The 22,331-nt window shown below is 40.7% G+C and overlaps 1 protein-coding gene across 1 annotated transcript in view; it reads left to right on the top strand.

The window, feature by feature from the left end:
* The first annotated feature begins 2,974 nt into the window (after positions 1 to 2,974).
* Ppp1r2 (protein phosphatase 1 regulatory inhibitor subunit 2) overlaps positions 2,975 to 22,331 on the top strand; it is a 26,958-nt gene continuing 7,601 nt past the window's right edge. Inside the window, exons 1-4 of the mRNA XM_050159875.1 lie at positions 2,975 to 3,394; positions 14,900 to 15,007; positions 18,795 to 18,872; positions 19,386 to 19,480. Coding sequence (XP_050015832.1) covers positions 3,273 to 3,394; positions 14,900 to 15,007; positions 18,795 to 18,872; positions 19,386 to 19,480 — 403 coding nt within the window. The 5' untranslated portion in view covers positions 2,975 to 3,272. The remainder of the gene's footprint in view (positions 3,395 to 14,899; positions 15,008 to 18,794; positions 18,873 to 19,385; positions 19,481 to 22,331) is intronic.

Genomic DNA, 22,331 nt, shown 5'->3' with positions numbered 1-22,331 from the left:
TCTGTGATCTTCCTGCCCAGGGAGGAATTACCTGTGAAGAAAGAGGACACTGTGCTATTCCTGGCAAAGGGCCACTCCTGATTCAGTGGTCATTAAGTCATAGCCTCCGGGTAGTTTTCAGAGGTTGGGGTGGGGCACCCTTGTGGACCGGAGGAGAGGGCCTAGGCAGCCAGGATGGAACCAGCCCCTGAAAGCCATTTCCAGCTTTGGATTTAGGATTCTGTTCTCGGTGGGAGTGGTCCATTCCAAGGGACAAAAAGTCAACCGACTCAGTCACAGGCTGATGGGACGCCTTAAAAGAATAGCCCTTCCCCTCCTCTATACAGCGTCGGGTCAGGCAGCCACCATAAAATCTTCAAACAAGAACAGAAATGACTGGCAGACAACCCTTTTATACGTTCATTTTTTAAAATTACACCTCATTTAGTGTGTGTGTTATGTGTATGTATATGTGTGTATGTGTGTATATGTTTGTGTATGTGAGTGTGTATGTATGTGTGTGGAGGTCAGAGGACAACTTGTGGGGGTTGGTTCTCTCCTTACCATGTGGGTCCCTGGTGATCAAGCTCAGGTCAGGTTTGGCAGCCGGTACCACATCCACTGAACCGGCCCTAATTTTTTCTAAAATGGTGTTTGTGATTTGCCTTAAACGTCAAAGCTGCATCTGGAAACGGAATCCAGAATGGAAGATTCCACCTCGTGGCCATCAGGCAGGAAGTGTAGCACAGATGCTGTCAAATGTGGTGTTTGTGCTGTTTGGTCCGGATGACCTCCTCCAAGGGCCACCTGAGTAGCCAGGAGGGAGACCTGTGGAGATGATCTGGCTATGCTGAGTAGAGTCCACTGCATGAACGTAGGAGGGAAACGTGGACAGGTGCCATCATCTTTTAGCCAAACTCCCAGGCTGCTTTCCGGTTTAGGAATTTCCATCTGTATTCACTGTTAGTGGAATCGAGCATAGATTAGAATGAAGCAAAACTCTGACTTTGATGAGGGAAAGATTTTCCAAGGGCTCCTCAGAGAACTCGCCTTCCAGTCCAGCGACGTATAGCTTACTGTATTAAAATCCATCGCGTCTAGCTGCAGTAGCCTGTTCGTTGGAGAGCTTCCTTTCTCCGAGTCTGGCGATGCTTAATTATGAGCCTAGTCACAAATTCCATTTGGCCAAGCAGGAACAAAGCGAATGACCCAATAATTATGAACATAAAGAAAAGTGTTGTGTCTTCTCTCAAAAACAGGATTATCAGTGCTGAGCTAGGCTCTCGTAGGACGGGAGGGGCCACACAAGAACCATGCAGCCTCCCAGGCCAGCAATGGTCTTGCCCCTACCTTAGACCTGGCAGACAGGCTCTGCCACAGGATCTGCTGGAAGATCCCAGTGCAGGAGGGAGGAGGGCAATAGGAAACATTGGACTGGGAACAGAGGTGGGCCCCAAGCCAAGGACTGCTGTCATGGCTTTGCCTCAGAAACCCCAGGACAACTTAGCTCTCTGGCCAGCCAAGCCACTTCCCCTCTCACCTTCCTGAACACTTCCTCTCCATTATCTCCAGCCACATTCCTTCCCACTCGGAGGCCTTCCCCTGGCAGGAATTCAGCCAGGGGCCAGCCTGGAAAATCTGAACCAGGTCAGGAAACCTGAGGCTGTTCCCAGGAACAGAGTCCTAAAGACAGCAGACCAAGCATTGTCTCTCAGAAGTCTCATTCTGAGATTACCACTTAAAACTTAAGTAGAGCCTTGCCTCTCCCTCCCCAGCTATCTAGGCTTCCTGAGTCAGAGCTGGGGGAAGGGAGGGAGCTCTGGCCTCTCTAGTGGCTAGATAACCATGTCATGGGATGGGCAAAGTCCCTACAAGACACCTAGCTGGCTCTAAGGTTCCAGCAGGGTAGGGCCAACCTGATGAGGTGGCACTTCCCTGTGCCTTAGACCACTCTGGCCTATGGTAGGTCACTGAAAAGTCTGATCTGGAGAAAGTGGTGGAAAACAGCTGGATGGTGTGGAGGAGGTGGGACGATTTTCACACCCAAAAGCCTTTCACAATAGAAATGTACTGGGGGCCTGAATTCTTAAATGAAGTGCAGGAGATTTGGCTCCCTCTGAGGGCACAGGGAGTTGGAATCTGTGGCAAATGGCTCTCCTGACTTCTGGCATCTTGTCGCTCCTAGTGTTGCAAAGGCAACCACTCCAGTCCTCCACTAGCCCCCGCCTTCTCCTGGTCTTCATATCCTACAGACAGGCTGCGTGGAAGTGGCAGGATTTCTTCTCTCCGTCCATCAGCTTCTCCAACGGTAGAGAGAGGTTAGGTCGTTCTAACCTTATATCTTAAAAGTATCTTAAGTACTTAAAAGTACCTTATATCTTAAAAGTAGCTATTCTGTGGTTTCATGATCGGTCTCTGAAGACCATTCCAATACTGATATCTCATGATTTTGTAACAAACAGTTAAATTATGATGGAGGACTGGGCGTGGTGGCACAGGCCTTTAATCCCAGCACTCAGGAGACAGAGGCAGGTGGATCTCTATGGGTTCGAGACCAGCCTGGTCTACATAAAAAGATCTTGTCTCAAAAAAATTTTAAAAAATAAAAAGAAAGGAAGGAAGGAAGGAAGGTAAGAAAGAAAGGAAGAAAAAAGAAGAATAAAATGATTACGAAAGTTTCATAGAAAAAGGAGCTAGATGGTTCAGTCAGCTAACGTCTCTTATCTTTGGGGAATGAGGTCACCCATGAGCCTCAGTTTTCTGGCATAAAACAGAAATAGTAGCAAGGCCTCATACGGCGATGGGAGAGATTGCTTGACCGCTCAGCAAATCAGCCAGCCAGACTCGCTGAAGATTAACACACAGCTCAGCGACTGCTCTTGGGTCGGGCGAGCACAGTGGAGCGGCGCGGCGGGGCGGGGCGAAAAGGGGCGGGGCCGGAGGGCTGGCTTCGATCTCTCCCCGCCCCGCTCTAGATATCGCGAGAGGGCGGGCCGAGCTTGGCTTGGGCGTCCGCGTCGCTCCCGCGCTGGGGCACAAGTCCGGCCTCCTCCGCGGGCCGCGGTCTCCTGTGCCGGCGGCTGAGGGCCGCCCGCCGCGCGGCGTCGCCTGTGGCGTTGCGGTCATTGTGTCGTGACGGTGGCGCCGGTAGTGGTTTCCGCGACAGCGGGTGCGGCTGCTTGAGCCCGGCCTGGGCTCCGCGGCCGCCTGGGGGATCTCAGCAGCGCCCACCCTTTCTCCTCCAGGACCCCACGCCAGCAGCGACCCTGAGCCGACAGTCGGAGCGACCGGCAATGGCGGCCTCGACGGCCTCGCACCGGCCCATCAAGGGAATCCTGAAGAACAAGACTTCTCCGGCTTCCCAGGTGGTGGCCTCGGCCGAACAGCCCCGCCGGACTGTCGAAGAGGAGCTGAGGTGAGAGCCGGGAGGCCGGCCTGGAAGCAGCTCCTTCCCGGCGGACGGGCGGCCGCAGGGAGCCAGCCTCGGCCCTGACCCTCCGGCCGGGGTGGAGCGGGGCCGGAGCCCGCACGGGCGCCGTCGGCAGAGGTGGCGTTCGTCGCGTTATATTTGTTAGGTACATGCATACATTTTAAACCTGGTTTTGAACTTGGTGTCCCCAGATAATTTAGAATCAGATTGAAGTTTCCAAGCTTTAGCTGTCAAGTTTTTAATTGTTCGGTACCCTAAGCTAAAATTCTGCGGCAGAGGAGTTACTTTCTTGCCCTTAAATTTCAGTCTAGGTTCAGGCTAGTGAGATGAAAATTAAAACACAAACATAAGCACAAAGCCAACATTCAGCATCTTCCTGCATCCTCCCAGTTCCTGGTTTGTCATCTCCGCACTAAGGGAAACCAAAATTTTAAAGTCACTGATCTGTATTTAATGGGAAGTTATTATATTTTTGTACCTGAAGCTAGAGTTTTGGTGCTCTCTAGTTCGGGGTCCTGTCCGGCGTTTCTAAACGCTCTTCAGAGAGAAGCAGCTCAAGATGTTGACGTAAAGCATTGTGTGTAGTAGTAAATAACTGGCAAGCGCCCAAGGTCCATTAGTGAGAACTGGTGAAATATTAATTATGCTACACTTGTATAATGGAACAATATACCGGCCTGAAAGGAGGTGTTTGGGCTACAAAGAAAACTACCCAGGGTTCAGTGCTCAATGAAAATAATGTTGCAGTGTGGTGTCTAAGATATAACTGTACCACTGGGTCAGACAGTAAGGGGGCTGAGATACTATGAGTTACTAAAAATAGAAGAACTCTTGCATTTGGAAATAAAGCTTTAGGAAAGTTACTGAAATTTGTAGTAGTAGCATTAAATGAGGATGCTGATGAAACCTATTAGAACTAGGGCATTCCTATATTAAGGATCTAATTTAGAGTCCTAAGAGTAACTAGCTGGGAACAGATTTAGGGAAATTTGAAGAAAGTCTCTTGTATGAGTTCAGCTTAGAATTGTGGCCTGCAGACACTAGAAAGGGACTTAGTCTTGCGGGACAACGCCCCCACCTCGTTCTTTTGGTTTGACTCTCAAGTTTTCAACCTCTGCTTGGAGTAAGCTGCTTTAAAGGGATTTGACAGTGGTTGTAGGTCAGGAGGAAAACAGAATGCTGGAACATAACAATAGCAAGAAGATCAAGATGTTCAAAAATACCTACAAAAGGCACCTCCACAGCCTATTAAGTAGCAAGATTCTCATGGACTTTTATGTTATCCAGGTGAGCTTTTTCCAACTGCCAAGTGTCTTTTTCTGGCTGCTTGATGTCCATGAATTCTCAAATGTGATGTGCTGTAATCTAAAGCACGGTCTTAGAGGTTTGCCTGCCCAGACTCCCATGGTTGCCTGAGATTTACATTCAGATTTTTTTTTCCTTTTTTTCCCGTGGATGCCACTAAATGAGACTGCCTCCATTAGACAAATGGCTTCTTCTGAAAGAGTTCCTGGCAGGGCAGATTGATTTAAAAAGGATTTCATAAGCTTGTTGACAGATTGCATTGACTGTAGTTGTAGCCACATAGCAAGCACTACCAAACTCTAATTCATTGAAGTTCATGGTGTCTGGTCCCAACTGGTAAAAGATAAGCCTTTTTGTAATCACTGTTAGAACATTATAAAGCAAAGAAAACAAATTATAGAAATAAAACTTATTGTCACAATTCATGCAAGCAATATTAATTGAGCCTCTTTTAACAGAAATGATAATATTGTAGTTTGAATACAATTTGAAACAAACTTATGTTTATGCTTAATTTAATTAAAATCAGTACCCCCAGTCTGATATATAAAAAGACCAAAAATAAGTGGCTCTTGCAATTATGATGTCCTTAGAATCCAGAAACAAAAGGTAGCATGTCAGTCTAACTGGAAATGGTAGAGCAGTGCATTAATAACACAGATGGCCATCATATTAATGTGGAAACAGCCAGAGCTCTAAGGGGATTGTACTCTAGTAATTGTGTTCTGTATTGCCCCATAGATAGATGCTAAGCATTGTTGCAAGCTTTGAGTCCTTGATCCTAAGGGAAATAAGGGATTATGTCCTCTCAAGCCTCTGGTCATAAATTGTCATCATCTGATCATTACTTAACCTTGTTTTATGTGTTTTTACTTAAAGACACCATTTTTAATATATAGTGTTTATTAATTAGCACTGAATTCATGGCCAGTAGCACTCATGCCTGGATGAAGTTTATCCATTGTAAGTTTGTCCATGGCCTTCTTGCACTTAGGGACACTGGGCAACACTTACCATTTGGGAGCCACTCACCAACAGAAACAGAAACGTGCATGGCTCTAAGTAGACCACAGAATGTACTTGTGGCTAGGATGTAACCCAGTGGTCCAGTGCTTTCCTCACATATGCAAGAACCTGGGTTTGATCCCCAGCACGGAAACAGAAGGGAAAGGAAGGCACATACTTGTATGTTGTATGAACAGACCATGTGATGGACATGTATCAAAAGGTCAATGAAACTCATCCTTGTACAAGGAGTTCAGGAATATATGTTAGTAATTAGTAAAATCAAAGAAGACTTATACGGTATGAGAACTGAAAGAGCAAGCAGAGCCTTGCCATATTTGGCCGCGGCTGGTGGACAATACAAAGTTTTCCTTCTCTGCTGCTGTCTTGACCATCCAGTAAACCACCTTCACTATTGTTTAGATTTAGTAAGGAAATTCCCAGATAGCCTGCAAATAAGAGTGAAGCCTACCTTTTTTGCATGCTTTTCTCATGTCCAATGCAATTGCTTCATCGCTATCCCTCTCATCTGCCCCCGTTACTGAAGGGTGTTACCTTGTATAGGAGTAATTACTGACAGTTTTTCAAATGTACTTCAAATATTGCCGTAATTCATGCATACTATTGGTTGTATTTCTTAAAATGAATGTAGGAGCTAAGGAATATGGCTTAGTGGGCAAAACATTTTGCTGTGCAAATGTGAGGACCTAAGTTTGAATCCCCAGAACCCATGTAAGACCAGACAGGATAGCATGCTCACCTGTAATCCCAGTGCTTTTATAAGGGAGGCAGAGACAGGAGAACCCTTGGATTCCCAAACGCTTGAGAGCCTCAGCTAACCTGGCACACTCTGAAAAAAAGAAATAAGGATGCAGTCTTAAACAAGGAAGAACTGCACCCAAGGTTGTCCTCTGAACATACACGCACACATGCACATTCTCACAGGTACAAAGTTTTTTTTTGTTTTGTTTTGTTTTTTTTTTAATAATAATGTATAGATAAAGGGAGGTTTGTAAATTTTACACTGGTATTTCAAAACTCTGGTAAATTCAACTTTTAAAATAGTCTTTGGTATTTTGATTGTTTTTAATTGAGTTCTTTTCAAGACTGATAAATCATTATTTGTAAATTTGTTAAGATTTTACTCTAACTCAGGTTACCCCTGGCATTGCAGTTCCTCTTCCTTATCCCAGAGACACAGAACAGGTACACACCAGCATATTGGGCAGGTGTCCTAAGTGTCTTGTTCTGAGTGAATTATTAACTATTAGTTCCTGTGAGTCGTAACATTTGCCAGGTATTAGTTTTAGGGGGTTAATTAAAATGGATACACTCCACAGTTTCTCATGTTTAGGCAAGTTAAGTACACCACATTGCAACATGGTACCACATTGCTCAACTGTTTTTTTTTTTAATTTTTATTTATTAAAGATTTCTGATTCTTCCCCGCCACTGCCTCCCATTTCCCTCCCCCTCCCCCAATCAAGTCCCCCTCCCTCGTTAGCCCTAAGAGCAATCAAGTTTCCCTGCCCGGTGGGAAGTCCGAGGACCAACCACCTCCATCCAGGCCTAGTAAGGTGAGCATCCAAACTGCCTAGGCTCCCACAAAGCCAGTGTCTCAGTGTGTGGTTGCACCCCTCGCTGTCCTGAGTTCCTTGCTCGTCTTCTCTCTCCTTCTGCTCCTGATTTGGATCTTGACGTTTCAGTCTGGTGCTCCAATGTGGGTCTCTGTCTCTGTCTCCTTTTATCGCCTGATGAAGGTTAATATTCCGGAGGATGCCTATATGTTTTTCTTTGGGTTCTCCTTATTTAGCTTCTCTAGGATCACTAATTATAGGCTCAATGTCCTTTGTTTATGGCTAGAAACCAAATATGAGTGAGTACATCCCATGTTCCTCTTTTTGGGTCTGGCTTACCTCACTCAGTATAGTGTTTTCTATTTCCATCCATTTGTATGCAAAATTCAAGAAGTCCTTGTTTTTTACTGCTGAGTAGTACTCTTAATATGTATATATTCCATACTTTCTTCATCCATTCTTCCATTGAAGGGCATCTAGGTTGTTTCCAGGTTCTGGCAATTACAAACAATGCTGCTATGAACATAGTAGAGCATATATTTTTGTTGTATGATAAGGCCTTTCTTGGGTATATTCCCAAGAGTGGTATTGCTGGGTCCAGGGGTAGGTTGATCCCGAATTTTCTGAGAAACCTCCACACTGCTTTCCAAAGTGGTTGCACAAGTTTGCATTCCCACCAGCAATGGATGAGTGTACCCCTTTCTCCACAACCTCTCCAGCAAAGGCTATCATTGGTGTTTTTGATTTTTGCCTTTCTGACAGGTGTAAGATGGTATCTTAAAGTTGTCTTGGTTTGCATTTCCCTGATCGCTAAGGAAGTTGAGCATTTCCTTAAGTGTCTTATGGCCATTTGAACTTCTTCTTTTGAGAATTCTCTGTTCAGCTCAGTGCCTCATTTTGTAATTGGGTGCTCAACTGTTTTGAAAACCACTGTCCTCTCCTGGGTTTGTGGAGTTCTCAAAAATTGTTTCAGGATACCTCTAATGTAGTGCACATCATATGAAGGCCTAACCTAACGTCTAGAGCTAATGTAATTAGATCAGTTCATTGAAAACATTGCCCCATTGAGTCAAAAGAAACTACCACCAGAAAAAGAAAAAAAAATTCCTATAATTATAGGATGCTATTCATTTTAAGGTATATTCTTTTTCAGATATGAGTGAAAGTGATTGTTTACAGTTATTAAAAGTATGTTAAATGTTACTAAATCCTATTTTAGGGAGAAATTGTAGTGTAGTGCTTAATCTGAATCCTGTCTACTACTAGTCACTGGTTATTAGTTCTGACTGTCAATGAATTAGTCATTTTATCTGTAGATTGTACATCTTAAATGAGTTAAAATGCTCAGCCCAGGACCTTACTCTTATCTGTGTTGTTATAGAAATGTAGAAATCTAATTGTTCATGTGTCTTGGGTTCCTTTATGTAGCTCAATCCAGATTCTGTTGTAATTTTTTATCTGATAAATTCAGCTTTTTAAAATTGTGTTTGAGTGAGGGATAGTGACCAACACACAATCTTGGTACTTGAGAGGTGGAGAGGTACAGGAATGAGAGTTCAGGGTCATCCTTGGCTACTTAGCCAGTTCAAGGCCAGTCTAGGCTATGTGAACCCTCTACACCCCAAGGTGCTGAATTCTATTTTGTCTCCTTTAGTATATGGAGTGTTAAAGTCAAAGCTAATTAAAATTAAAAGGTTATTTCTTTCCCAAAAGTTGCCTTTTGTTTGCTTCTGCTTGCTTTATTGTTAAGTCTTAGTTTAACTTTAGTTGTGGTATCAGACTTCAAAGTCTTGAATCTTTTCTAAAAACAACAACAATAAAAAAATCAAACCAAAAAACCTGTTTATTGAAATGTGAAATTAAAGTTAAATACTTTGAAGCAAAACCTGGCTTGCCACTCTGAGAGCTGTGGAAAGTATCAAACAAGCAAGCAGAAACAAGAAGTACTGGGAGACTTTTGAGATGGCAACATTTGAACTACCCAAGTGAAAGGAAGGAACTTTTACAGGACAAGATGTAAACAGTCTGCAGCAATCTGGTCACCTGTGGGAAGGGTGAAACTGAAACCAGCAAGTTTGACTATCACAGCAGATCTGCCATGACCTAATACATTTTTTTTCCCCTGAGACAGGGTTTCTCTGTGGTTTTGGTTCCTGTCCTGGAACTAGCTCTTGTAGACCAGGCTGGTCTCGAACTCACAGAGATCCGCCTGCCTCTTCCTTCCCCAGTGCTGGGATTAAAGGCGTGCGCCACCACCGCCCAGCACATTTTTATCTTTGGGATTTCTGACAGAAAATGGTTTATAGTTAAATTCATGCTGCTCCTTGAGTTTTTAGACTCTGCCACTAATATTAATTCCACTGAAACATTAGGAATGCTTATTTCCATACCCACTGTCTCTATTGACAGTTCTTCTCTTCATTTGCTTTTTTTCCTAAGAATTTGTTGAAATAGGAGCGGCAGCGGGGCTGCGTCCCCAACATCCCGGCCGCCTGGCTAGCTCATGCCCGAAATAACAACACACAAACTGTATTCATTTAAGAACTGCTTGGCCCATGAACTCTAGCCCTTACAGGCTAATTCTCGCACCTGGACTAGCCCATTTCTAATGATGTGTGTAAGCACCCCAAGGTGCGCTTACCGGGAAGATTCTAGCCTCCGTCCATGCTGTCCGGGAGCAGAGTCTGACCTCACTTCCTCTTCCGCCCAGAATTCTATTCTGTTTTCTCCTCCCACCAATGCTTTAACCTATGAGGCCAAGCAGTGTGTTTATTACTTAACCAATGAAATCAACAGATTGATATATGACACTCCCACATCAAGAATTCTTAGCAATTTTTTGAGTCTGTTTCACCTTTTTTGTTTGTTTTTGTTTTTCAAGACAGGATTTCTCTGTATAACAGCACTGCTGCCCTAGAACTTGCTCCATAGACCAGGCTGACCCTGAACTCACAGAGATCTGCCTGCCTCTGCCTCCAGAGTGCTGGAATTTAAAGGCATGCGCCACCACTGCCAAGCCCCTGTTTTACATTCTAAATTTTAGTGTCTTCCCCTTTAATTTCAAGATAATCTTTCTTGGATTTGAATTTGAAAATTTCTAAAGATTTCTTTTCCTCTTAATTTTGTACTGAGGAAATGAAGGTTAGTACAGCTTTAAATATGTAAGACTTTAAATTCCATTTACAGTAGAGCATGATAATTGGAGAACAGACAAGAAAAGTTGGGATCCAGATTTATTGTATTGTAGTTGCAGATCAGGTATATTCAACTTCCGTGTGTAATGTGCTTTTGCTAATCTGAAGAACTTGGATTTGCTGTGCAAAGGCTGTAAACAATTCATACAAATAAAGTAAGCATTTGTCATGTTATCTATTAGATAATAAGTGATAAGTAAAACATAGGTTTTTTGTTGTTGTTTTTTGATTTTCGAGACAGGGTTTCTACTTAGCTTTTGGTTCCTGTCCTGGAACTAGCTCCTGTACACCAGGCTGGCCTTGAACTCATAGAGATCCGCCTGCCTCTGCCTCCCTAGTGCTGGGATTAAAGGCTTGCGCCACCACCCGGCCTAGTAAAACATAGCTTTAAACACTACTTAATACTCTGTAAGTTAGAAAAGCACAAATAACCAGTCTTAGAAATGTCTTGGCAAAAAATTGGTGGCATTATAAATGGTCTTTGTTTGTTTGTTGCATCTTTTGTTCTTTGCTTTTGTTTTTGGTTTGGCTTGGTATGGTTTGGTTATGGTATAGCCCTAGCTGTCCTGGAATTAGCTCTATAGACCAGGCTGACTTGAACTCAGAGAGATCTGCCTGCCTCTGCCTCCTGCTAAGTGCTGGGATTAAAGATGTGTGCCACCTCCACCCCACATAAGTGGTCCTAAAAATTTTTTTGGGTGCCAACTACAGTGACCCATACCTAGAATCATAGCTATTTGAAGGCTGACATAGGAGGATCACTTGAATCTGTAGACCATTGTGGTCTACACAGTAAGAACCTATCTAAAGAGAAAAAGATTATTTTAGCAAATTATCCTAAAATCATCAGCAAATAGAGTATATGGAAATATGTCTGTCTCTGTTTTAAATAGTGTTAGATTACATTTAAATATCTAACATTAGTTAACTTATGTCAAATATTAGTTATTAAGGCAAAATGACAAAAGTAGCTTATTTAATATAGTATATAGTTTATGTGTTGGTATATATATTTACATATTAACATATTTTTATTTATGTATTTTATAATTTAGTACAGAGTGAAAAGAAAATGCAAAACTCCAAATTATTAATGTTAGCGTATGGGGATTATACTTTTAAATTTTATTCTTAAATTTAAGAAATGCAATTTCTGCTTGTGTTCTATGTTTTTCTTTCTGTCATCTTACAAAACAAATTTACAGGGTGTCGGTGTCTCTTCCCTCATATTAGAAACACTCTTTATAATGCCAAATATCCATCTAAATTGTATCTTTCTTTAAGGAATATGTGTATGAGTATATATGAGATAGAGATAGAGAAAGAGAGCTCATACACTTAGCATGCATGTGCAAATAACAGTTTGCAGGAGTTCATTCTTGCCTTCTACCTTTTTGAAGTGCAAGGTCAGTTGCTCTTGCTTCTGCAGACTAGTTCAGGAGATTCTCCTGTCTCCATGTTTTTACGTTACACTGGGACTGCAGACGCCTGCCACTGTCTCTTTTTACCTGAGTTCTGGGCATTGAATTCAGGTAGCTAGGCTTAAGAGGGCTAGTGTTTTGCCTACTACTGAGCCATTTCCTTGGCTCCTTCTTTCTTTGTATACCCATGTAGGATAATGCTATATGTAGTTCAGCATTAACATTTAGAAATTTAACGTCACTTAGCATTGTTATCATCATTTGTTTTGTTTTGAGATTAGAAAGCATCCAGCTAAGTCATTAATATTTTTAATATATCTAATCATAGAAAACTGTGTTAAATGTAAATTTAGAGCTTAAGAAAAGACTATATATGCTGGCAGTGGTCTTGCACGCCTTTAATCCCAGCACTTGGGAGGCAGAGGCAGGCGGATCTTGTGAGTCCAGCCTGGTCCACAGAGTTAGTTCCAGAACAGCTAGGGATATATAGAGAAACCCTGTCTCAAACAATGAAAAAGTACTGTACTAGAGGTTAGGGAAATGGTTCAGTTTCTAAAGCACAAACATGAGGAACTGATATCAGATCTCCAGCTCCCGTGAAAAGAACATACTAGTATGTGCCTGTTTTCATTGTGTTGAGGTTGAGACAGGAAGGATCCCTGGAGCTTACTCTTAAAGCATAAATCAATATCAATTCTTTTTCATTATTAGTATCAGAATTGTTTTTCTGTTTTGAATCTTTTTAATTAAAATTAGTTTCAATTTATATATTTTTGTTTTTCAAGTGTATGGAATTTTGCCTACATGTATATTTGTGTACCACATGTATGCCTGATGTCTTTGGCAGTCAGAAGAGGGGATTGGATCCCCTGAAAATGGAATTACAGTTGAGCCACCATGTTAAGAATGGAACCTGAGCCCTCTGGAAGAGCAGCAATGCATCTCTGCAGCCCTTCTGTGTAGCAACATTCTTGGACTGCCAACCAGCTCCCAAATCTAGACACGGAGTTTATCAATTATGAAAGCTCAGCCTTATCTTATGCTTGTCCTACTAGCTCTTATAGCTTAATTTAACCTATTTCTCTTCATCTACATTTTGTCTCAGGGCTCTTTACCTTTCATTTTGTCCTAATTTTCTTGCTTCCTCTGAGGCTGGCTGACCCAGGGCATCACCCTTTCCTGCCTATTCACTGATCAGCTTTTTATTAAACCAATCAGGGGCTTAGGCAGGCAAGGTGAAACAAATGCAGCACATCTTTACATAGTTTCACAGTGCAGCATAAATACATGTAACACCTTTACATAGTTAGTAGTATTCCACAACTCTCTCTTAATTCTTTTCTTTTTGTTTTGGTTTTGGTTTTTGGTTTTTCGAGACAGGGTTTCTCTGTAGCTTTGGTGCCCGTCCCAGAGCTAGCAATTTTTTTTTATTTTTTTTTTTTTTGGTTTTTCGAGACAGGGTTTCTCTGTAGCTTTGGAGCCTGTCCTGGATCTAGCTCTTGTAGACCAGGCTGGCCTCGAACTCCCAGAGATCCACCTGTCTCTGCCTCCCGAGTGCTGGGATTAAAGGCGTGTGCCACCACCGCCCGGCTCTCTCTTAATTCTTTAAAGGTGTGTTTCTTTTCACTGTGAGCTTCCTTGGGATGTAATTCCATGAACAAACTGAATTATTTGCTTTCTAAGCAAATAATATTTAATAATTTTTAAATAGATGTAGTAGTGGGCTGAAATAGAAGGCCAGTTTAAAATTTTTTTTTATTTATTTATTTATTTATTATGTATCCAATATTCTATCTGACATGTATGCCTGCAGGCCAGAAGAGGGCACCAGACCTCATTACAGATGGTTGTGAGCCACCATGTGGCTGCTGGGAATTGAACTCAGGACCTTTGGAAGAGCAGGCAATGCTCTTGACCTCTGAGCCATCTTTCCAGCCCCAGTTTAATTGTTTTAAAGATATTTTTGCCATGCAACCCAGACAACCCAAGTTCCTCCCACAAATTTAATCCTTTAAGCTCACATAAAAGATGGAAGAGAGAACTGACTTTTTCAACTTGTCCTCTCACCCCTCATCTAACCCCCTTACATATGCAGACAGTAATAGTAATTTAATTTAAAGACAGGGTTTCTCTGTTTATCTCCGGCTGTCCTGGAACTCACCTTGTAGACCAGGCTGGCCTCGAATTCACAGACTCCTCTGCCTCTGCCTCAAGTGCTGTGATTAAATGTGTGCACTACCACCACCTGGCTTCAGCCAAATATTTTTAAAAATTGAGTCTTGTTATAGAAAAAGGTGGATGAAACTGAGCATGAAAGTAATTGAAACTTCTTTTTTAAACTCATTCTCTACTATGACAAGTGAAATTGAAATTTTGTTTTAGAATTTTTAACCAAAAATTTTAAAATCATAAACGTTATTTTTACTTTTTGAGTGTGTTTGCTTGCCTGTGTGTGTACTGTGTGCAGTGCCCTTGGAGGCCAGAAGACTGTGTTGATCCTCTGGAACTGGAGTTAGAGATAGTTGTGAGCCTCCACGGGTATAATGGGAGCTGAAACCTGGGTCCTCCACAAGAACAACTGCTCTTCATTACTGAGTCATCTCTTGAACCCTGTTCCATATCTGAAATATTGTTTATATTTCATGCTGTTTTGTAATTTTTTTCATGGATATAATTTCAGTTGCGTTTGTGTGTTAGATAGTAGGGCTGATTGCAAGTAGTGTAAATAACTAGTGCCACAGGACGCACACTCATAATTTATTAAAATTGTATTTTGTACATTTTATCACAGTGAAAATGTGATATTCTTAATCTGAAGGTTAGAAAATAAGAGAACATGAAGTCAGACTCACCTGCTAAGTGTAGATATGTACAATTTTTTGTTGTTAGTTTGTTTTTGTTTTCCGAGACAGGACTTCTCTGTGTATCCGTGCTTGCTGTTTTTAATATGTATACTAAATGCTTCCTCCTCCCCCTTTTTAATTTCAGTAAAAAGTCCCAGAAATGGGATGAAATGAACATCCTGGCAACATATCATCCAGCTGACAAAGACTATGGTTTGATGAAAATAGATGAGCCAAACACTCCTTACCACAGGTAATAGAACGTAGACATAGTATCTCTTGTGGCTTGTTTCCATTTGCATTGATATAATTTCTAAATAACAGAAACTTTAAATCTGTTTTATATTTCTCTGTGTGTGTGTTTGGAGAAATATTTTTTCATGATTCTTTTTTTTTTTAATTTTACATACTAACTACAGTTTCCCCTCCCTCCTCTTCTTTCGTTCCCTCTAGCACCTCCCTTCTACCTCCCCACCCACCCTCTCTCCTCCTCCATATCTATTCAGAAGGGGTTTTATATTTCATGCCAGAGTGCTAGCTAATGGTCTCCCTGAGTACATTTTTGTTGTTAATACTGTGTAACTTCACACACATTATTGTTGTAGTAGTGAATAAATATTATTGCACCTGGATGGTGTCTAGCTGCTGATACACACAAATAAGTGAGCTTTGTCTTCTTTTTCATTGCTGTGATTTTTATTTTTGTGTGTATGTATATGTGATGTATGGAAGTGCTGAGGAGACCACAAACTGAAGTTAGGTCTCGTGGAGCTGGAGTGGAGGTGGTGTGAGCTACTTGATGTGAGTGCTGAGACTCCATCTCATGTCCTGGCAGCAGAAGGGCTTTCGACTGCTGAAGCATCTTCCCAGCTCCAAATTTTGAAAGGAAGATGAGATTTGAGGGGTTTTTTTGTTCCCCAAATAGAAATCGGAGGCTTTCCTTGCAAAAAAAGAAAGAAAGAGAGAAAGAAAGAAAACTACATGGAAGGGATAGTTTTGTATTCTTTTGTATGGTGTTGTAGTTTTGATAGTATGGATTTGGCAATTATAAATTTCAGAATTTTTATTTATTTTAAGATATGATCACATATTGTATTTCATTCAGGCTGGCTAGAATTTACCATATAGTTCAAGCTGGCCTTGAAGCCAGAGTAGTCCTTCTGCATCAGCCTCCTTAGTGTTGAAATAACAGGGTGTGAGCCATTAGGTCCAGTTAAAATTTTAAAATATAGGGCTGGAGAGATGGCTTAGCAGTTAAGAGCACTGCTCCTTCTTCCCGAGGTCCTGAGTTCGATTCCCAACAACCATATGGTGGCTCACAACCATCTGTAATGAGATCTGGTGCCCTTTTCTGGCTTGCAGGCAGACGTATAGGCAGAAATTGTATATATAATAAATAAATAAATCTTTTAAAAAATAAAAATTAAAAAAAATTTTAAATATAATTGTGAAGTGATATTGTAATCAGTATCCAAAAAGAGACAAAAATAATGCAATAATAAGCATTATGTGACAATACAGATTCTAAATAAGTAGAACATTTAAGATTAGAACTTAATCTATATTGAAAAATATTTTCAGGAATAAGATTTTTTTTAATCAAAGTAAGACCAAATAAATCTGTAAGTCATGTGCTTTTTTTTGTTTGTTTTTTTTTCCAGCCTGCGTCTACCTCCCAAGTGCTGCAATTAAAGGTGTGCACCACCACTGTGCAGCCAAGTTATGCAGGGTTTCATGAAACCCAGGCTAGACTTGAACTTACTACGTAGCTGAGGAAGAGTTTGATTTTCTGATCCTCTTGCCTATATTCTTAGTACTGGAATTACAGGACTATGCCCCGTTTATGTGTTCTCATGGATTAAACTCAGAGCTTTGTGAATGTCAGATGTGAGTTACATCAACGAAAATGCTATCTTAAATGAGCAGGACTTAGGGAGATAATGTGATGCTAACAGAAACAGCCCAGATACACATGAAAATGTTAAAATCTGTGACAGAAAGAGTGAAACAGAAGCTACAGATAATAAAACTAAATAGTGATGAATTTAAGGAAGTTCATACCCCTTTCCTCTTAATTACAGGGTACACTTTATATCTCAAACCCTTTATTAAACCAAATCCAAAGTCGGGATATTGTTCCTTCTCAATAAAGCGGGTAGCCACCCCTCACCGAGGATAGCTGTCCTAAAATAACTCAGATCAGACATGACTTGGTTGTTGTTGTTTTTGTTTTTTCCTAATAACATTTAAAATGTAGTAAATCTTAATGGTAGACATTTGGTGTTGCATTTCTTTTTGTCCTCCCATACCCATATCCTACTGTAGAGCTGCAGAAGTGTACTTGGTCACTAACAGGCTTGTGTATGCATAGAGTAGTTAGCTTTTGTCAATTCAGCACTCAGTGCTCCCGTTACTTCCATGAGATTGGTTTTGTTTTGTTTTGTTTCACAACAATAGCAAAAATGTTTTTTTTTAAGATCATTTTAAACTAAAAATCTCATTGGTGGTTTATATTCTTTTATATATACACACAATTCATTTGTAACCCATAATTTTCTGTTGAACATTGCTCCAAGTCAACAAATTCTATTTCTTATGTTCTACTCTACTTAAATCCTAAATGTTTGTGGGTTTATTTCACGTGTCCTTGGATAAATGTATAACCAGCAGGTTTTTATTCATTAGGTCTCTAGGGTCAGTATTAGTTTGCTTTCTTGTTGTTTTGACCAAGTAACTGGCAGAAGAGAACTCCAGAGGAGGGATTTCCATTTTTGTTGACTCAGGGCTCCAAAGGATGCTGGTGTCTGTCTGTGGTAGCTTGACCCTATGCACTGGGGGTAGAACATCATCAGAGGGAATGTGTAGTAGAGAATTTTAAAATTCTTTTCATGTTTTTTGAGAATTCCATATATTTTGATCATATTCTTTCCCCTCCTTAATTTCTTCTAGGTCCTCTACCTCCCTACTCACCAACTTTATGTTCTTTCTTTAAAAAAAAAAAATCAGTGAAGTCAGTGACTTTTTTCCCTGCAACTGGGTCCTACCTCCTGCCTTGCACAACTTTCTACTAATGCCAACCTGAATCCAGCTTTATCTCTCATTTGATCAGAGCCTTCATGGTCTGGTACTGTCTGAGACTGTGGTCACAAACTCCCTGGAGCTGAGCTTTACTAATTCCCTGGGTACTTTTGTTGTTTTCATTTTGTCTCTCGTAGATTTGTTCACGTGTTGGCTGTTGAGTGAGATAGTTGGAGGGATGTGAAAGAGCTACAGATGGCCCCTCCCCAAATTTCAAGAGTAGAGGAGAAGCTTGTATGTGGTGGGCACTCCTGATTCCATCCTGCATCCTGCTCGGGAAGCTTTTTGGAGGGTTCCCACATAGGAGAGGACACTTGGCTCTGTTTCTGTGTATTTCTTAATCCAGCGAAGTAGGCAGCCAGGATTACCCACCATAGGATCTGTTTATTTTTCCTAGTTGTACGTCTGTGTAGACCATTTCTTCCTTAATGGTGATATATAAACACAAATTCTAAACCAGCTCAGCATTCTCACTGCCTAATTGTAATTCCAGTAGTCACAAATTTGGAGCCAGTTGGGCTGCACAGCAGGACTCTTCCCTCTCAAAATACTAAACCAACAAGTGGGTTATTTTGCATTATTTGTCCATCTGCCTCATTGGATAGAAAATTGACATTTTTATTTTTTTTCCCCCAAATAATTTGAGTTTTCAGTATTGTATGGTTGCTTTTTTTTTTTTTCTTACTAAACTTACATTATCATTCTTTATGCCTGAGGCTTGAGCTCTGGGACCTTATGCATGTGTGGCAAAGACTCCACTGAGTTACATTCCCAGCCCAGTGACATGTGTAATAGAAACTATTTTAAAGTTAAATTTCAAAGATGACAACAAAGTTGTAAATAAATTGTTACTTTAATTAATAAAATTTTGTTTTCAGTCTTGGTTTTCTAGCTGTACAATTTTATTTCATGTATCACTTTTAATAATGTGCTTGTTAATAGAAACATGTTTGTCATCCTAGTATGATAGGTGATGATGAAGATGCCTATAGTGACTCGGAAGGCAACGAAGTCATGACTCCAGATATCTTAGCTAAGAAGTAAGTACTAAAGCATTTCTGTGGGGAGTTTTAATTGTGCAAAGTCAAAGACATTTGCTGTGTTCTGCTTGTACATTTATAAACAAAAGACTAAACTTACCTAGGTTTGGGTTTTTACTGACAATTGAACCCAGGGCTATGTAGTAAATACTTGCTTTACCACTGAGTAAGATTACTGGCCCCTAACTAGATTTTTATAGCAATAATTGCAATCTTGTTTCTTGATTAATATCAATCTAAACAGGAGGTGGCAAGTGCCTGACCCTGTGAATTCTTATCCCGCCACCTACATGGTAAAGATGTGAGAAAAACAAACATAAGTTCCTGTTGTTCATTGATTTCTAGCACCTACCCTACTGTCCTTGTTGCTTATATCCATCCCTACTTTGCCTTTTGCTTTCTTCATCACTTGTAGGTAGAATAGTTATTATTTTGGAGTATTTCCATGACTCAAGTTGAATGAGACATTTAGTACAAGTCACAGTTACTAATTTCTTCATAAATATTTTATAGATTAGCTGCTGCTGAAGGCTCTGAGCCAAAGTATCGGGCTCGGGAACAAGAAAGCAGTGAAGAGGAAGATAATGACCTCTCCCCTGAAGAGCGAGGTAGGTAATTCCTGCAGCTGCCTTCAGTGCGATGCTAATAATTTTTGTGAAAAATAAGTATATTTGAAGATTGGAAAATTACTTTCATAGTTGGGAAGTTGGCAGGAAACAAAAAGCAATACAAATAGAACCTGTAAATCAGTTCTAAATATGTGAGTTTTTCATGTAATAGTATTGCCCCCTTGATTAAAAGAAGGTGGAAAAAATACTACTGTCGTCCAAGTATTTGTAGATATTCCTTTCTTTGTATTTTTTGGTGCCCAATAAAAAGAAACTCAGTAACTACTTATGAAATTATTTCTTTTAGTGTCATTGAGTATTTGAATGATCTTCAAGTGGATAGATTGCCTTCTTTGTGCCTTTTCTGTTTTAAGATAGTAGTGATGCAGGACTGGGGATGTGGTTTTAGTTTGGAGAGTGCTTAAATAGCATGCACAGAGCCCTGAGTTTGAGCCTTGGCATAAATGAACTGTTTGTGTTGTCTCTTATAACAAAACTAGAGACGTAAAGGCAGAAGTTCAGAACCTCATTCTGTAGTAGATGTATGGTCATCTGGAGCTACCTGAGATCCCGTGTCGAAGAAAAAAAAGACAGTGAAATTTATCCAGAGAACCATGATGATAAAATATAGAATGAAAATTGTATAGGTCTCGTGGAGCAGAGAGTAGTGATGTCTTAGAAGAGAAGCTAGAGAAGCCCTCATTGCAGGATGGAAGAGGCTCTTGTGCTCCAGACAGAACATGTGTAGTTAAGGCACTACTGCCTTTGTGTTTTTTGTTTGCATGGAACACTGGTCTGATAGAAATGTTTTATCTTACTATTTTTTTTAAAGATTTATTTATTTATTATGTATACAGTGTTCTGCCTGTATGCATACCTGCACCCCAGAAGAGGGCACCAGATCTCATTACAGATGGTTATGAGCCACCATGTGGTTGCTGGGAATTGAACTCAGGACCTCTGGAAGAACACTCAGTGTTCTTAACCGCTGAGTCATCTCTCCAGCCCTATCTTACTATTTTTTATACTTTTTGAACCATCTGAATGTATTAGCTTTTCAAGATAAAATTTGGCTGGAGAGATGGTTCAGTGGTAAAGTATGTGTACTGCTTTTCCAGGGGACCAGAGTTGAGCAACTATGTCATTGGGTCACAATTGCTGTTAACTTTAGCCTTGGGCACACAAACACAATTTAAAAAATAAATATTTTTAGTTTATATAAAAGAATATAAAATACCCTGTTGGCCATTGGTATCTGCAGGTTCAACATCTGCACATTTAACCAACAATGATTCAGAAACATTTGAGGGAAGAAAAATGAACCCATACTGAACAAGGATAAACATGATTTTCTTGTCATTATTCCCTAACAGTATAGCACAGCAACTATTTACATAGCATTAAACCTAGAAATGACTGAACACGTTCAGTGTGTGAAGGTTATATGCAAATACTACACCATGTACATGAAGGATTTGAACATCTATAGATTCTGATGCCCTTAGATGTCCAGGATCCAATCCCTCAGGTACTGAGGGATAACTTATACATAGTTGTCCCATCCTCTCTTTTTTCTTAGGGGGTGGGTTGGAGGGACTCGAGACAGGGTTTCTCTGTGTAGCCTTGACTATCCTGGAACTCACTCTGTAGACCAGGCTGGTCTGGTGTGTCACCATCGCCCTGTGTTTCTCATTCTCTTTGTAGAAAAAATTAAAAGCTCAGAATGTAGCTCGGTGGTAGAACACTTGGGTAGCCCTAGTGAAGCTGTTTGGCAGATCTCAGCCCAAGTTCATTATCAGCATTAGAGAGACTGACAATAAATAGCACCGGGGGCTACTAATAGAATTACTAAATTATATAGGTGTTTTTCCCCTTAAATATTTACATGTCTAGAAAACATTTTGAATTTACAGGGGACCTTTTTGTTTTTTTGAGACAAGGTCTTAAACAGTAGCCTAGTCTTGCCTTGAACTTAAAGTAATCCTCTGCCTGGGCTCTCCAGTACTAGGCTTATAGCTGTCAATAAGTACCACTTTTTAAAGACATATTTGTTATTTTATGTGTATGTATGGACACTTGAACTGACACATGATATAGTCAGGTGACAGCTAATAAGGAGTCAGTTCCCTGTGTGGGGTCTGGGGTTTGAACTCAGGTTATTAGTCATGGCAGCAAGCACCTTCCACCTGCTGAGCCATTTTAACAGTGCAGGTACTCTCTTTTTATTGTTTTGATTTTTTTCCAAGACAGGGTCTCACTAGGCAGTACTGGCTGTCCTGGAACTCAGTAGGTAGACCAGGCTGGCCTCAAACTCACAGAGATCTGTCTGCCCCTGCCTCCTGAGTGCACCACTACACTTGGCTAGCCCAGATATTGTTAAGATAAATCTAATGTATATTATAATAATTAAAATTATTAGTTGTGGAGTCTTAGAAATACGATTTTATGCTCCAAGATTGATGCTTTTTTAAGTTGGCTAATTTAAAAAAAAAAAAGTTCTGTGTTTGACAGTACATATCTATAGTACGAGAGTTACGAGGCTGGGGCATAATGATCTATTGAGCCCTCAAGTTCAGGACCAACCTGGGAAGTTTAGTGAGACCCCCCCCATCTCAAACAGACTAAGCTGTTGGTGATTATTAAATGAAATGAAGTATTTAATGCACTTAGCACTGGTCATTTTGTATTCTAATTATCAGTAAATACACTAGGGATAATTCTAGCACTTGGGAGGCAAAAGCAGACTGATCACTATGAGTTCAAGGCCAGACTGGTCCAAATAGAGAATTCCATGCCTGCCAGGGCCACATAGTGAGACATTTTCTTAAAAAAAAAAAAAAAAAAAAAAAAA

Source organism: Alexandromys fortis, unplaced genomic scaffold (genome assembly GCF_014885135.2).
Source record: "Alexandromys fortis isolate MF-2015 unplaced genomic scaffold, M_Fortis_MF-2015_v1.1 scaffold_119, whole genome shotgun sequence".
NCBI classification, from domain to species: domain Eukaryota; kingdom Metazoa; phylum Chordata; class Mammalia; order Rodentia; family Cricetidae; genus Alexandromys; species Alexandromys fortis.
The sequence above is the reverse complement of the archived record's forward strand: the minus strand, read 5'-3'. Positions and strand labels throughout refer to the sequence as shown.